Genomic DNA, 15,246 nt, shown 5'->3' on the forward strand with positions numbered 1-15,246 from the left:
TGAAAAGGCTTATACGATAACAGAGTTAGAAGCCCTTGCCGTAGTACATTCTCTCATTTACTGGAAGAAGATAATCTTTGGATATCCGGTGATTATTTGCACAGATCATCAAGCACTGACATTTATTCTCAAATCAGACATTACAAGCGAACGGATAACCCGATGGGCGCTGTTTATACAGCAATTTGATATCACTGTCGTTCACAGGCCCGGAAGGAAAAAATATCCTAGCCGACGCATTAAGTCGGAATCCGACAGATGAGGTTTCGATCCATGCGATTGAAGTCATGAATGATGAAGATGAAGAGTTCTTGCGACGACTAAAGTACCTAGCACAAGCTCAAGGGAGAGATCCTCTAAGCCATGAGCTGATTCGTTTTTTTAAAGGATTTATCCCTCCAGACGACGACGAGTATCCTCGTATATCTAGGATAGCTCAAAAATTTTGCTACCATGGTGGCCTACTTCACAAGTACATCGACCTCGCTAGAACAACAAATCGTATTTATGCTCCTCCTCGAATAAGGACCGCTATTATATGGCATTGCCATTCCATTTCTGGACACGCCGGTACGGACAAGGTCCTAAACCTGATTAGAGAAAGGTTTACGTGGGAATACTTACGCCGTGACATCCGTAACACCATTAGGACTTGTGATATTTGTCAAAGGATCAAGCCCAATAACAAGCTCCTCCGGGAATATCCACGACCTTTAATACCTGAAAAACCTGGCCAGATCTTCGCAATGGACCTATATGGACCTTTGCCCAAGGCGTTACGTGCCAACAGATACCTTCTTGTCACCATAGATGCATTTTCTAAATACACTATGTTGCTTCCAATTCAGAAGGCAAACACCGGGAACATTCTCCGCAGGATTCGTCGAAACATCATTCCCGAGATGGGCAAGCCGGAATTTCTCTTAACAGACCATGGAAGTCAGTTTACCTCCATGGAATTCCAAGTTGCACTGGAAGAACTTGAGATAAGGCATATCATGAACTCCATCCGACACCCGGAAGCCAACCCAGCCGAACGGGTTATGCGAGAAATTGCCAGATTCTGTAGATTGTATTGTGGCCAACAGCATTGGAAGTGGGTTGAAGTTCTCCCTATTATGCAAAGGACCGTCAATACCACCATGCATGAGTCTATTCAGGACATCCCTTTGAGTGTACATAAAGGCCACACTCCTGACAGACCTTGGGATCGAACTTTGCCTGATCAATCTGATGCAGCGGTGAGCCAACAAGCTCGCATTACCAAGGCACTTCGGCAATTACGACATGCTGCTCAAATCCGAGAAAGGAAGTTACGACATCAAAAGTTTCGACAACCCTTACAGGTGGGTGACCTGGTATTAATACGCAAGCCTGCAGTTTCGCACCCTGAACCAGGGAATTTACGCCAAATTATGTCCCTTATTCATAGGACCCTTCAGGATACTTACCGCACTAGATAATGGTGCCTACGAAGTAGGAAGGGCAGATAGCGACGTTGAGGGAATCTTCAACTCGGCCAACCTCAAGAAATACTTTACTAGGAGATGAGCGAAAAGAAAATGGCCCAGCAATTTTCTTTTTCCTGAGCAGGGGGGGAGATGAAACGGGAACGCCCTACAAGCATTCACGTTTCATTCATTTATTAAGAGGAACTCGCTAACACCCGGCCGTAAGCATTTAAAACTTGCGCCGAGCGCACAGGCATTGTGGGAACTGCAAGCAAGCTCGCGCTGTTCCAGAACACCGGCCAAGGTCAAGCGACGTCACGCAGAAGGTTCTTTCGTGTTCCATAGCATTGCAGCATGAACGAAATGTGATATCAATATTTCAATAACGTCACCTTGCAGGCAGGAATATTGAACGCTGCTAGCCGAAATTTCGTGTCAATCAGTGTAAAGATGGCCAAGATGTAAAATTTTCTTGGGGCCCACATGTGTAGCCACGCCCACCGACTTTCGGTAATATAAGCGAATCGCCAGCCTGGGGTAAGGCAGAGAGTGTGCAGTGTGGGCAGTGTGCAGCTGCAGTGTGCCGTAGGCAGAGAGAGTGAGAGGAGTCGGCAGTAAGCCGTGAGCTCAGTGTGTGTGCAAGTAAGCACGTCGCGATATAATTCGTCACTCGGTCCGGCTGTGTACTTGAGTTCGGAAACGTTAGTGTTGGAAGCTTTCTCCGTGGGCTTGAACTTTGTGCATGAACAAAAACGTAATTTCGTTTTTATCAGTCTGTACGACTGGGCGATTATATTTCGTTTGTGGACTATGAATGTTTCTAGCATAAACTGTGCCAACCTTGATTTCATTTAAAGACTGTGTTTCTAGCATAAACTGTGCCAACCTTGATTTCATTTAAAGACTGTGTGAAAACAGCGATAACGTTTCTAACATAAACTGTGCCAGCCTTCATTTCATTTAAAGACTGTGTCTATCCATTGAACTGTGTTCGTAATAAAACTGTGCCGACCTTCATTTCATTTAAAGACTGCGTCTATCCATTGAACTGTGTTCGTAATAAAACTGTGCCAGCCTTCATTTCATTTAAAGACTGTGTCTATCCATTGAACTGTGTTCGTAATAAACTGTGCCAACATTCCCTCTTAAAGACAGTATTAACTTGTGGAATACGGTATCGTAATTTCTTTCCGAGGGACCATGCCAATTCCCATCATAATCTGTTCTGAATCACGTATGATCTTAGGTGTCAGTGATAATCTTCTGAAAATTACGACGTAACAGAACTTGGACTGTCGTTTATTTCAACAAGTGTGTGAATATTGTGCTCATGGTGTACAGTGCAGAGACTATAAACGGTGAATTTAATTTTCTTTGTGAAGTGCTTAATCACTGCACCTCGGAAGGTCCTAGATTGTTTTCGTTTGTTTATTATTCCAAATACGATGATTCCTTCCATCTTATTCTCATGGAACTGTGACTCTGACTTTATCCTTGCTGCTAAAGTGCGTTCAACATCATTGACTGTGGGAACTATTTCGGTGTGCTTCGCCTTAGAAAGGTGTCACACCAGAGTCCCATGACGTCCGATGCGGAAGCTCCACATTTCCCCGTTCCTGCCTCAGGTTCGAGTCGCCATCAACACTAATACAGAGAAAACACCAACGACGGAAGACAACGCCGACGCCGACCGCAATAGGCCGCAGACGCCGCAGGACGACGTCCCCTCCACGCCTTCAAGGACAACCCCACGATTCAGCTGTAAATGGTGACATAATTCTTTGCATATCTATTGAATAACTGAAGGATCCACTTAATCCTAAACATTTTTTTTTCACTACCCTTCTCTCTCTCTCTCTCTTAGCATGGGCCGTACACGCCTTGTCGTTTCTCATGCTCTCCGATAAACTGAAGTACTGGCGTTCCTGTTTCAATATGCACACTACATTCTAAGTAAACACCAATAGTTATAACACCACCTCTCAAATACAATGGAAAACAAACACATAACCTATAAGGTACCATGTTCAAACACGACATAATTAATCAACGGGTATTTTAAGCTTCCACGTAAAAGCAACTGGCGATAAAATTACTTCATTTTCAGCAATGAAAATCACGAACTACGATCACATGCGGACTCGAAATACCTATTTACATTTATTATTTTAATCTCGTATCCACGATCACCCACGGCCATATTGACATTAATCGAAACCTGCCTTGAGGTCTGAGGTACTATACGCGAACTTTTTCTTGAGCCCTATTTTTACGGGGTGAGGGGTAAGGAGGGAGCACTGACGTTTCCGGTTATACAGCTAACTGGATGGAAATGAAATCTGAATTGAATCGATAATATGATCGATCGATATGAATTTTCTAAACATTTATTATCTTACGCCAACAACTCTGTCACACATACATTATTTAACATTATATAACATTTCTCGCTGCGAATCTTGTTCCTAGCATTAATTTGGCTTTGCTGTGCAAACAACATCATTACTAGTGCGTAAAGTGTACGCCAGATGTCGTACAGCGATCCAGGGTTTGTTTGTTTTTGTTGTTTTTTTTTTTTTTTTTGCTTTACGTCGCACTGACACAGATAGGTCTTATGGCGACAATGGGATAGGAAAGGCCTAGGATTTGGAAGGAAGCGGCCGTGGCCTTAATTATGGTACAGTCCCGTCATTTGCCTGGTGTGAAAATGGGAAACCACGGAAAACCATCTTCAAGGCTGCCGATAATGGGACTCGAACCCACTATCTCCCGATTACTGGATACTGGTCGCACTTAAGCGACTGCAGCCATCGAGCTCGGTGCATAGTTTGTGTTTCAAAGGTTGCCAATATGGATGTCGAAGATAACCGAGGTCTAGCGATTCAGCACTAGGGAGCTCAGGACTCAAGAAAAGGTTCGCGTATAGTAGTGACAGGCAAATTGGAATACTTTCTAGAATCGATTACTATGCATTCGAGAACATTTAAGAATCGAAACTTGCATTCGAAACCAAGTTCTCGTATCTTATATAACTCGAGTAACTGAAACGTAAGTGAGCTCTGGACATCAGGAACAATTTAGTGTTCAGGAAGCACTTCAATAAAGGCTATTCTTGTACGGTGTACATATTATTTGACGAACATATAAGGAATTTTAAATTGCAGCTATTTTATATAATTTTGATATGACACCATTGGTCGTTGTCAAAATGTCCGACTCTACTGTGTACTTTCATTCATGTATTATATATCAACTGGGCAAACTAACTCTTCATTTCACCGAGAGAGAGGCCGCGTGGTACGGGGCACGAAGCTGTCCGTTTGCATTCGGGAGAGAGTGGGTTCGAATCCTACTGTCGTCAGACCTGAACATGGGTTTCCGTGTTTCCTATTTTCACACCAGGCAAATGCTGGGGCTGAAGCTTAACTAAGGCCACGGCTACTTCCTTCCCGTTCCTAGCCGTTGCATATCCTACCGTCGTAATAAGACTTACGTGTGTCCGTGCGACGTAAAGCAAATTCAAAGAAAAGTAACGTTTGACTTCTCCTTATAAGAAATATAAAGAAAGCAAACAATTGATTTTGAGTGATTTGCGTTCAGATAGTACCTCAGTGGCTCAGACAGCAGCGCGCCGGCCTCTCACCGCTGGGTTCTGTGGTTCAAATCCCGGTCACTCCATGTGAGATTTGTGTTGGACAAAGCGGAGGTGGGACAGGTTTTTCTCTAGGTACTCTGGTTTTCCCTGTCATATTTAATTCCAGCAACACTCTCCAGTATCATTCCATTTCATTAATCATTCATTAATAATTGCTCCAGAGGAGTGCAACAGGCTTCGGCAGCTGGCACAGTTCCTATCCTCGCCGCAAGATGGGGGCTTCATTTATTCCATTCCTGACACGTTCGAATGACTAGAAACAGGCTGTGGATTTTCATAGTCATGTATAGCCATAATTACTACTTGGTATTGGCGTAAAAGCACAGTCAGTAGGATTATACAGTATTCGAAAACTTCTCGTTGTTCCGTCTGAAAGAAACATTCCATCATGAATACAGACATAATTCTCAGTTACGTCCAGGGAAAGCGCTGCTATCCTCGCTGTTCTCGGATATTCCATAAAGAGAGAACAATGTCGTCCCGCTTCGGGATTATCATTAGTGAATATTTCAAGCGGAAGTATTCGAATACTTTTTATCAGGATTCGAGATATTTCGAGAACCTTTAAGAATCTAATTCTTCGACATTTTTTTGCTAGTTGCTTTACGTCGCACCGACACAGATAGGTCTTATGGCGACGATAGGATAGGAAAGGTCTAGGAGTTGGAATTTGCCTGGTGTGAAAATGGGAAACCATGGAAAACCATTTTCTGGGCTGCCGACAGTGGGGTTTGAACCTACTATCTCCCAAATACTGGATACTGGCCGCACTTAAGCGACTGCAGCTATCGAGCTCGGTCTTCGACATTTTAGTCTCGAATATTCCCATCACCAGTCTGAGGACTGTAGTTGGTCTCGGATAGGCCAGTAGCGATACTGCCCATCTGGCCTCCTTAATCTAAAGTATCTACTATATCTTGCTACAGTCCTAAAAGTAGAACCTCAGTGGGATAACTTTTCCTAAACCCGAGCTGCCTTGTATCAAACCAGTTAGTAATTTCGCAAACGTGTCTAATATAATCAAACAGAATACTTTCCCAGAGTTTACCTAACCTCTTACTCGGCAGTTGTTCTTCAACAATACAGGTTATCAGTGTCCCCCACAGGGTTGCACTAAATTACAAAGATAGCGGTGTCGTCCTTGCAGTGGCGATATGAACAGCAGGTCAGTCATTTGACGCCATGGCAGCGTTGAGCAAGTTCCCGGACGCGAGCACCATGATTGGGCAGCAGCGAGCTTGCTGGGAATTAGCTCACCCATGGACTCGTAGCTGCACCCTTGCGACCATCGGCATGGCTTTCGATTGCTTCGCAGGAACGTTCCGCTTCTTCCTGCCTCTCTATGTGGTAAGAAAAACATTATCATATTTTGTGTAGAACGGAAGTGTTCACGCTGGGTATTTCGCCCCGCAGGCGCACAGCATTGAAAGCAGGTGGGCAGGCAGGCGATGAGTGGGTGCTGTTCAGCCTCAGTGACGTTATGGCTACGTCACAGACCGTGAAGTTCGGGCGAAGTTCTCCCACTCACTCTCGATCTTCTCGCAAGTCTTCCTAGCCAAAAATTTGCAAGACTGTAGAAAATCACCAAGAACTATATTTTCTTTTTTACAATTTGCTTTATTTCGCACCAATACAGATAGGTCTTATGGCGGCAATGGGAGAGGAAAGGGATAGAAATGGGAAGGAAGCGGCCGTGGCCTTAATTAAGGTACAGCCCCGGCATTTGCCTGGTTTGAAAATGGGAGACCACAGAAAACAATCTTCAGGGCTGCCGAGAGTGGGATTCGAACCCACTATCTCCCAAATGTGTGACCCAAACCGCGCAACCACTCGCTCAGTCACCCACAACAAATCATGCTGCTTTCCTTTGGACTGTTTCCAGTTCACGGATCAAGTAATCCTGGTGAGGGTCCCATACACTAGAGCCATACTCTGACTGCAGTCTTACCAGAAACTTATACGCCCACTCCTTTAGATCCTTACTACAATCCCCGAAATACCCTCATAACCATACGAAGAGATCTGTAAACGTTCTTTACATCCTTGTTAATATGGTTACCCCAATGAAGATAACACCTAGATACTTACCGTGATCCCCATGATGTACTATCACCCCATTAGTACAGTAACTAAAACTGAGTGGACTTTTCCTCTTGGTGGAACTTACAACCTGACTTTTCATCCCGTTTATCACATACCATTGTCCGCTGTCCTTCTCACAACATTGTTTAAGCCCCGCTGCAGTCGCTCACAATCCTGCAACTCAAGTATAACATAATCCGCAAACAGCCTTAACTGTGTTTCCGGTTCTTTATTCATATAATTCATACAGGCCATGTATCTCATCGTAGCTAAAGCTGCAGTGTAGATTAAATTTCCTCAAAATGATAGAAAATGTGATGTTACAATACAAGAGCGGAAGGAAAAGTCTAATTTTCCCGCAGCATATGTGTTCTTGACTGCACTCATGTTATGGTGATCAGCATATACAGTAAACGGGAAATACTGTATTACCATACAGTACATGTTTGGGAAAACGTCACAATTTTCTTTCACTTTAATTTTCTTATTACACATTTCTTTTCTTTGTTATCGTACACGTTTCTAAAGTTTTCCCGTAGGCTTGATGGCTTGTGATTTGATTTGAATGACACAATGAGTGTGCAAATGAAATAAGCTGTGGCCCTCATAGACACATCGTACCAGGTTAAAGACCACCACAACAGAAAGCTAAGCTAAACCACGCTATGCTACGCAACCCAACGAAAAAAGTCGCTCCAATGAAGTTATGTGGAATGGCACACACAGAAAGCCAAGCTAAACCACGCTGTGCTAGGCAACCCAACGAAAAACGTCACTCAAATGTTATATGGAATAGCACACACAGAAATATAAGCTAAACCACGCTATGCTACGCAACCCAACGAAAAAATTCGCTCCAATGAAGTTATATGGATTGGCGCACACAGAAAACTAAGCTAAACCACGCTATGCTACGCAACCCAACGAAAAAAAGTCGCTCCAATGAAGTTATATGGCATAGCACACACAGAAAGCTAAGCTAAACCACGTTATGCTACGCAAACCAACGAAAAAAAGTCGCTCCAATGAAGTTATATGGAATGGCACACACAGACTGCTACGCTAAGTTACGCTAACGAAAGCAATGCCGAGCTAAATTTTGCAGATGACCAAGGAGGCGATTTTCATAGCTGTAGGTGGCTTCGCGCATGCGCACAATCACTTTTTTGCCCGGCGTCTATCAAACATTCGTTTTATGTGTGCGGCTTTCGTGAATTAGTTAAAAACAGTAGCTATTAAATTGCTTAACTGTTTCTGTGTTTGTTAATTGTCATGGAAGGTAGATCAAAGGATAAAAGACTGATTGAAGAGATACAAATATATACTTATCTGTCAAATTATTAAAGGGATATAACCACGAAAGAAAAGTGATGGCAACTAATAAACGAACCTCTGGAAATTGATTGTACGTATCATTTATTGCATTTACATACATTTTTACCCTACATTCTATAATTTTTATTCATTTTTTAAAAATATCATCCTCAGTAACAGATATAAGTTCATGAAGCTGTTCCTGATTTAGACGAAAGCGATTTTTAATTCTTCATCATTCCCACGCAATATTTGTATCAAATTATGGAATTCACCATGAATTATTCTCCCTGCAATTTCACCTATACAGAATCTTCTCCTATTTCTGTTTCTTTCTCTTAATTCATCTTCCGCCACAGCAGCCAATAAAAGAGCCTCCCCTTCAATTAATCCGCCATTTTTATTCGGCTGCCTAGCAGTGTTTAGTTAAGGTTTTCATTCGTGACATAGCACAACATAGCTTAGCATAGCAGAGCTTAACGTAGCTTAGCTTTCTCTGTGTGGCGGCCTTAATTCCTGGGGGTTAAAGGCGGCAGGACCAAGAGCTAACTACTCAACTCCAAGGGCCAAGAGCTAACCACTCAACTCTAAGGGCCTTCACCGCCTGAACTCTTATTACGAGTATGTTCGCGGCCCAGCTAGTTTGTACGGTACTCATTTTTGTTAGAAATAATAATTCTCCTTCGGCTGAGAAAATACTCCAGCGTATCGCCATTTGAATCATTTAACATTGACTTATTCCTCATGCTGTCCACGATCCTCGGCTGTTCATATTTTAACATAACCTCTGCTGCTGTTGTCCGATTTCCGACGCGTCTGGACGCAACTTAGGTTGTATTTATCTCTTCACAACGGAAAATAAAAAATCTACAATCTGTTTTCCAGTCAGTGACCGGGCCAGGGATTATTGAATGAAGCCCCCATCTTGCGGCGAGAATAGGATTTTTTCTTTTTTTTTGCTAGTTGCTTTACGTCGCACCTACACAGATAGGTCTTATGGCGACGATGGGACAGGGAAGGGCTAGGAGTGGGAAGGAAGCGGCCGTGGCCTTAATTAAGGTACAGCCCCAGCATTTGCCTGGTGTGAAAATGGGAAACCACGGAAAATCATTTTCAGGGCTGCCGACAGTGGGGTTCGAACCTACTATCTTCCGAATACTGGATACTGGCCGCACTTAAGCGACTGAAGCTATCGAGCTCGGTTGAGAAGAAAAGGAATTGTGCCGGCTGCCGAAGCCTGTCGCACTCCTCTGGGGCAATGATTAATGACTGATAGATGAAATGAAATGATAATGGAGAGTGTTGCTGGAATGAAAGATGACAGGGAAAACCGGAGTACCCCGAGAAAAACCTGTCCCGCCTCCGCTTTATCCGGCACAAATCTCACATGGACCGACCGGGATTTAAACCACGGAACCCAGCGGTGAGAGGCCGATGCGCTACCGCCTGAGCCACGGAGGCTTCACAAGGGAATATACTCCGCCAATAACGTTCGCAAATATTTTTCGGGGGCCATTTTGTCCTGCTTAACTTAAGACTTTAACATGTGTTTCATCCATTACACTGACTTTCAAATGCAACATAGCCTAGCTTTCATGATTTCTTCACTACGTACTGGGTTTAATACTGGACAGGTAGATGTTATTAACTGTTCTGAACTCAGGATACTGTGGAAAGGAGACTGATGAAAGTAACTGGCAAAAGCATCTGATATATAATTTATAGGTCCGAGATATGGACTGCTTTCTCCGACTTCGTAGTTGTCGGTATCTGACAACTCATCTGTTGCCGCCTGATGGCCATAATCGTTAAGGCCGCAAGTCCTTTTGGTCTCACACCGGGGTTAGCCGATTCAATTCCCGTTGGTCGAAAAAAATTTACCATCAGAATGTTGGTGGGCACGGTTCACAATTTCTAATCACTACACTGTGTGCCAAAAATCTGGATTAAATTTCCAACTAGTCCGCACCGTTCATATGGAGTGAGGGCATATGACGCTGTTGATGTTCATTTGTCCGTCGGATGGGGACTTTAAGCCTTGTGTAGAACCGCTGGTACTGTTCGACAGCAGTAGGGTATTGCCGGCTCGAGTTTTACTCTCCCCCGTCCTACTATCATATGTCACGTCATTCAGTTCATCTCGCAAAAACTTGCAACGAAAATTCATCTCACTTCATACTCAACCCCGTAGAGAAAAGGGACACGGGTTGGACACATACACCCACGATTTTCCTCTGCTTTGAATAAATTTATAATCTCTTTACTAAACCAACATCGAGAAGATGTTTTAACGTTGCGTGTTTTTAAGGGAACCACTGACCGGTTCTATGGCTAAATGGTTAGTGTGCTGGCTTTTGGTCACAGGGGTCCCGGGTTCTATCCGGCAGGGTCGGGATATTTAAAAATCCCGACCCTGCCGAGTAGAACCATATTTGGTTATTTCCGCTGTCACGGGCGCTAGGTCTTTGTGTCGTCTTCGTCATCATTTAATCACCTTCACGACGTGCAGGTCGCCTAAGGGCGTCAGGTCAAAAGTCCTGCATCTGGCCAGCCAAACTTGTCCTCGGACCCTCTCGGCACTAAAAGCCATACGCCATTTCAAGGGAACACTTATCCAATAAACTAGACATATACTTCTCTGCAGTGGTAGAGTGTCGAACTCTGGAAGTCAAAAACGTGGATTGGAACCCGACAGAGGCAGTCAGATTTTTGGAGGGCGGAAAAAGTCCATTAGATAATCCATGTCGTACGATCCCGACGTGTAAAAGATGCCTTGTGTCACATTTGGTGTTTATCCTAAAACTCAGCCACAGGACACGCAAGGGAGATCCGTGTTTTTAACTCTCTCATCTGGTACAGTAAAACGGTACGTCGAAATTGATGAACATGCAGCCAAGATGGCGTCAAATGACAAAATTGCCTACACACGATAGCTGATGCCATAAATTGTTATTACCACGGTATTTATTTATTTATTTATTTATTTATTTATTTATTTATTTATTTATTTATTTATTTATTTATTTATTTATTTATTTATTTATTTATTTATTTATTTATTTATTTATTTATTTATTTATTTATTTATTTATTTATTTGCTGGGGCTATCGAGAACCACGTTCAGTCTTGTTACATTTGGCAGTGAACTTTGCTTTCTTTTGAGCCCAGAATTCCCTCATTCTTTCTCAGTGGGTCTGCTTGTGTTCCTCTGTCCAAGGGATACCGTGTCTTCTTTTGGGTTGTTCGTCTCGGTTTAGCCCGTTCGTCACTATCTTTTTTCGGAAAAGACCTCATTCAAAGGCATCTTCTGGTTTGATCTGTAGCACTTGAAGATCTTCTTTGGTGTTTCTAAACCAAGGCATCGTGGTTTTAGGTTTTGAATCAAATAGTTGAAAGATCAGTTTGGTCAACCTGATTCCGTCCATTCGTTTGAGGTGACCATAAAATCATGCCCGTCTTTTGTGGATCGTGTCCATAATTCTCTCTATTTTGTTATAGACTTCATTATTAGATCTTTGTTGGTGGATGCCATTCTTGTAGTTGGATCCCATGATTCCCCTAATTATGCCGCGCTCCTTTCTCTTCCGTTCTCCGAGGAGTCCTTTATTGGCATTTAGGAATAGGGTTTCGGCTGCATACATAATTACTGACTTCAAAACCGTTTTATAGTGATGCGTGACGTTTGGTAGGCTATTTTAAGTTTGCATATTCGTTCCCTAAGTGCTTCTTTGTCCAGTCCATTTTTCATGATGATCTCAGCCAGGTACTTACATTTTTCTACTCGCCTGATGTCGCCGTATTTCGTCGGAAGTTTTGGTAGTGCGTATTTTATTATTATTATTATTATTATTATTATTATTATTATTATTATTATTAAAGGACCTGTTTTATCTTGAATGTTATTAAATATTATATTAATTTGGTGCCTAATTAGGATTATCATATATCTCCTAGTCTTTTCAATTTGTTTGTTGCAATAGTCTGTATAATTTTCGCGAATGAAGAGCTACCAACGACTAGACATGAGCCTCATAATTGAGAATCTTGAGAATCTTTGTTAATTTCACTCGAAGTGCTCGAACAGCGGTGTAGCAGGCGAAATATTGCTCGACTGATAGCTTATCGTTCGGCTGTAACCTTCGAAAAAATACAATATATCACAATTGGTTCTTAAACCATTCTACTGGCATGTAAACTGTAAGCTATAATTTCTTAGCCTAAAGGAAGTAGATAAATACATTTCTCCAGGGGTTCTTCGCTTGGAACCCTGGATGGGTGATCACAGGGCACCTAGTCGGATCTGCTGGTGCTGGGCTACTTAGTTTCATCTTTACTATTCGACCTCCCTTGGTCAACTCTCATTTCACCCAACGCGTAACCTTTCTGATAGAATATATCTACGGTATATCCTGTGTGTTTCCTCCGTGGGTGGAGGCGGTAGAATAACACCAATGGTATCCCCTGCCCGTCGTAAGACGCAAAAAATTTTCGTTCAGACCATTTTTCTATGCGCGTTTGCAAAGGAAAATGAACCTTAAATACATCATACTACAGGAGTGGGTACGCAAACATACTGTACATTCCTGCAGTACGGTACAGTAAATTTCATTTCCCTTTACATTTAGCATAGGGAAATGCTCAACGAAAATTGTTCTGATGGACTGCATATCCACATGTGACTAGGAGGCGTGACCATTTATTTATTTATTTATTTATTTATTTATTTATTTATTTATTTATTTATTTATTTATTTATTTATTTATTTATTTATTTATTTATTTATTTATTTATTTATTTATTTATTTTATACGTTTACCCTCCAGGGTTGGTTTTCCTCTGGACTCAGCGGGGGATATCACCACTACCACCTCAGGGGCGTGAGACTTTGGGTTGGGGATACAACTGGGGAGGAGGATGCGTACCTCGCCCAGGGGGCTGCACCTTCTATGCTGAACAGGGGCCTGGTGAGGGATGGGAAGATTGGAAGGGATAGGCAAGGGAGAGGAAAGGAAGTGATCGTGACTTTAAGTTAGGTACCATCCCGGCATTTTCCTGGAAAAGAAGTCGGAAACCACGGAAAACCACTTCGAGGATGGCTGAGGTGGGAATCGAACCCCCTCCTCCACTCAGTTGACTTTCTGAGGCTGAGTGGACTTCGTTCCAGTCGTACCACTTTTCATATTTCGTGACAGAACCGGGAATCGAACCCGACCCTTCGGGGGTGGCAGCTAATCACACTAACTGCTATACCATATATGCGGACTATAGATGATGGTATACTAAGTAAAATTAAATTAAGATATATTGAGCTCACGTGGCAATCAACAGTATTCTGTAAGAAAGAAGTCAGCTACCGGATGAAACTTTCTCTACCGAGCTCCATAGCTGCAGTCTCTTAAGTGCGGCCAGTATCCAGTATTCGGGAGATAGTAGGTTCGAACCCCACTGTCGGCAGCCCTGAAAATGGTTTTCCGTACCAGGCAAATGCTGGGGCTGTACCTTAATTAAGGCCACGGCCGCTTCCTTCCCACTCCTAGCCCTTCCCTGTCCCATCGTCGCCATAAGACCTATCTGAGTCGGTGCGACGTAAAGCAAAAAAAAAAAAAACTTTCTCTACATCCGGACTGTTTTCAGACCAACTGTACTGTACGGGAGTGTAATCTGGGTAGACTCACGATATCTTATTCGTAAGTTAGAAGTAACAAACATGAAAGTAGCGATAATGACCGCTGCTACAAACAGTTCAAAACAATGGCAGGAGGTTACTCGCACTGAGGAGAAGTAGTGTGACCAATGCATGTTCTAAAACGATGGGAGCAGAATCAGCATTTTCCCACGAGGTCATTGACCCCTGGCAAGGCCATTGACCCCTCCAAGATAGTGTCGGGAAGGCCATCTAGCCTCAAAACTACAGCCCTGTGAGATTATGCTCCCCAAAATGGTGTCGAGAAAGGGATCTGCAAAGATGGCGTTGGGAAGGGCATCTAGCCTTAAAACTAGGTTCTGTGTATTAAGGCCCTCAGTCGACGTGGCTAAGTCCCGTCAAGATGACAGCAGTGAGATTAGGGTTCGTTCTCTTTTTCAAAATTCCACCTGTCTAAAGCACGTGGCTAAGTCCCGTCAAGATGACGGCAGTGAGGTTAGTCATTCCCTTTCTCAAAATTCCGCGCCACACACTTGTCAAAAAGCACGTGGCTAAGTCCCGTCAAGATGACAACATTGAAGTTAGGGATCGTTCACTTTTTTGAAAATTCTGCGCCTCATATCTGTCAAAAGCACGTGGCTAAGTCCCGACAAGATGACAGCAGTGAGGTTAGGGATCGTTCTCTTTTTCAAAATTTCGCACCCACGTGGCCAAAGAGTCAGATTAGGACCTATCAAGATGACGGCTGTGAGGTTAGCCATGCGCACTTATTCAAACTACGCGCCAAATAAGTGCACATGGTTAGGATTTGTCAAGGTTAGCCACGTTCACTTGTTCAAATTCTGCACCCACGTGGCGAAAATGTAAGGTTAGGACCTGTCAAGATGGCAGCAGTGAGGTTAACCTTGCCCACGTGCTCAAAACGTGAGGTTAGGACCCGTCAAAATGACAGCTGTCACGACCACGTGGTCTTGTTTGTAAACAATAGCACGTGGCCGTGATGTCATGGGGTCAGTGACCTTGCCAGAGGTCAATGGCCTCGTGGGAAAATGCTGATTCAGCTGCCATTGTTTTAGAACATACATTGCTCATACTACT

At 43.2% G+C, this 15,246-nt stretch overlaps 1 protein-coding gene across 1 annotated transcript in view; it reads left to right on the forward strand.

Moving 5' to 3' along the window:
- The first annotated feature begins 6,298 nt into the window (after positions 1 to 6,298).
- Positions 6,299 to 15,246, forward strand: part of LOC136873501 (transmembrane protein 135) — a 277,976-nt gene continuing 269,028 nt past the window's right edge. The window contains exon 1 of the mRNA XM_067146708.2: positions 6,299 to 6,453. Within this exon, the coding sequence (XP_067002809.2) occupies positions 6,325 to 6,453 (129 nt within the window). The 5' untranslated portion in view covers positions 6,299 to 6,324. The remainder of the gene's footprint in view (positions 6,454 to 15,246) is intronic.

The sequence above is a fragment of the Anabrus simplex genome, chromosome 1 (genome assembly GCF_040414725.1).
Source record: "Anabrus simplex isolate iqAnaSimp1 chromosome 1, ASM4041472v1, whole genome shotgun sequence".
NCBI classification, from domain to species: domain Eukaryota; kingdom Metazoa; phylum Arthropoda; class Insecta; order Orthoptera; family Tettigoniidae; genus Anabrus; species Anabrus simplex.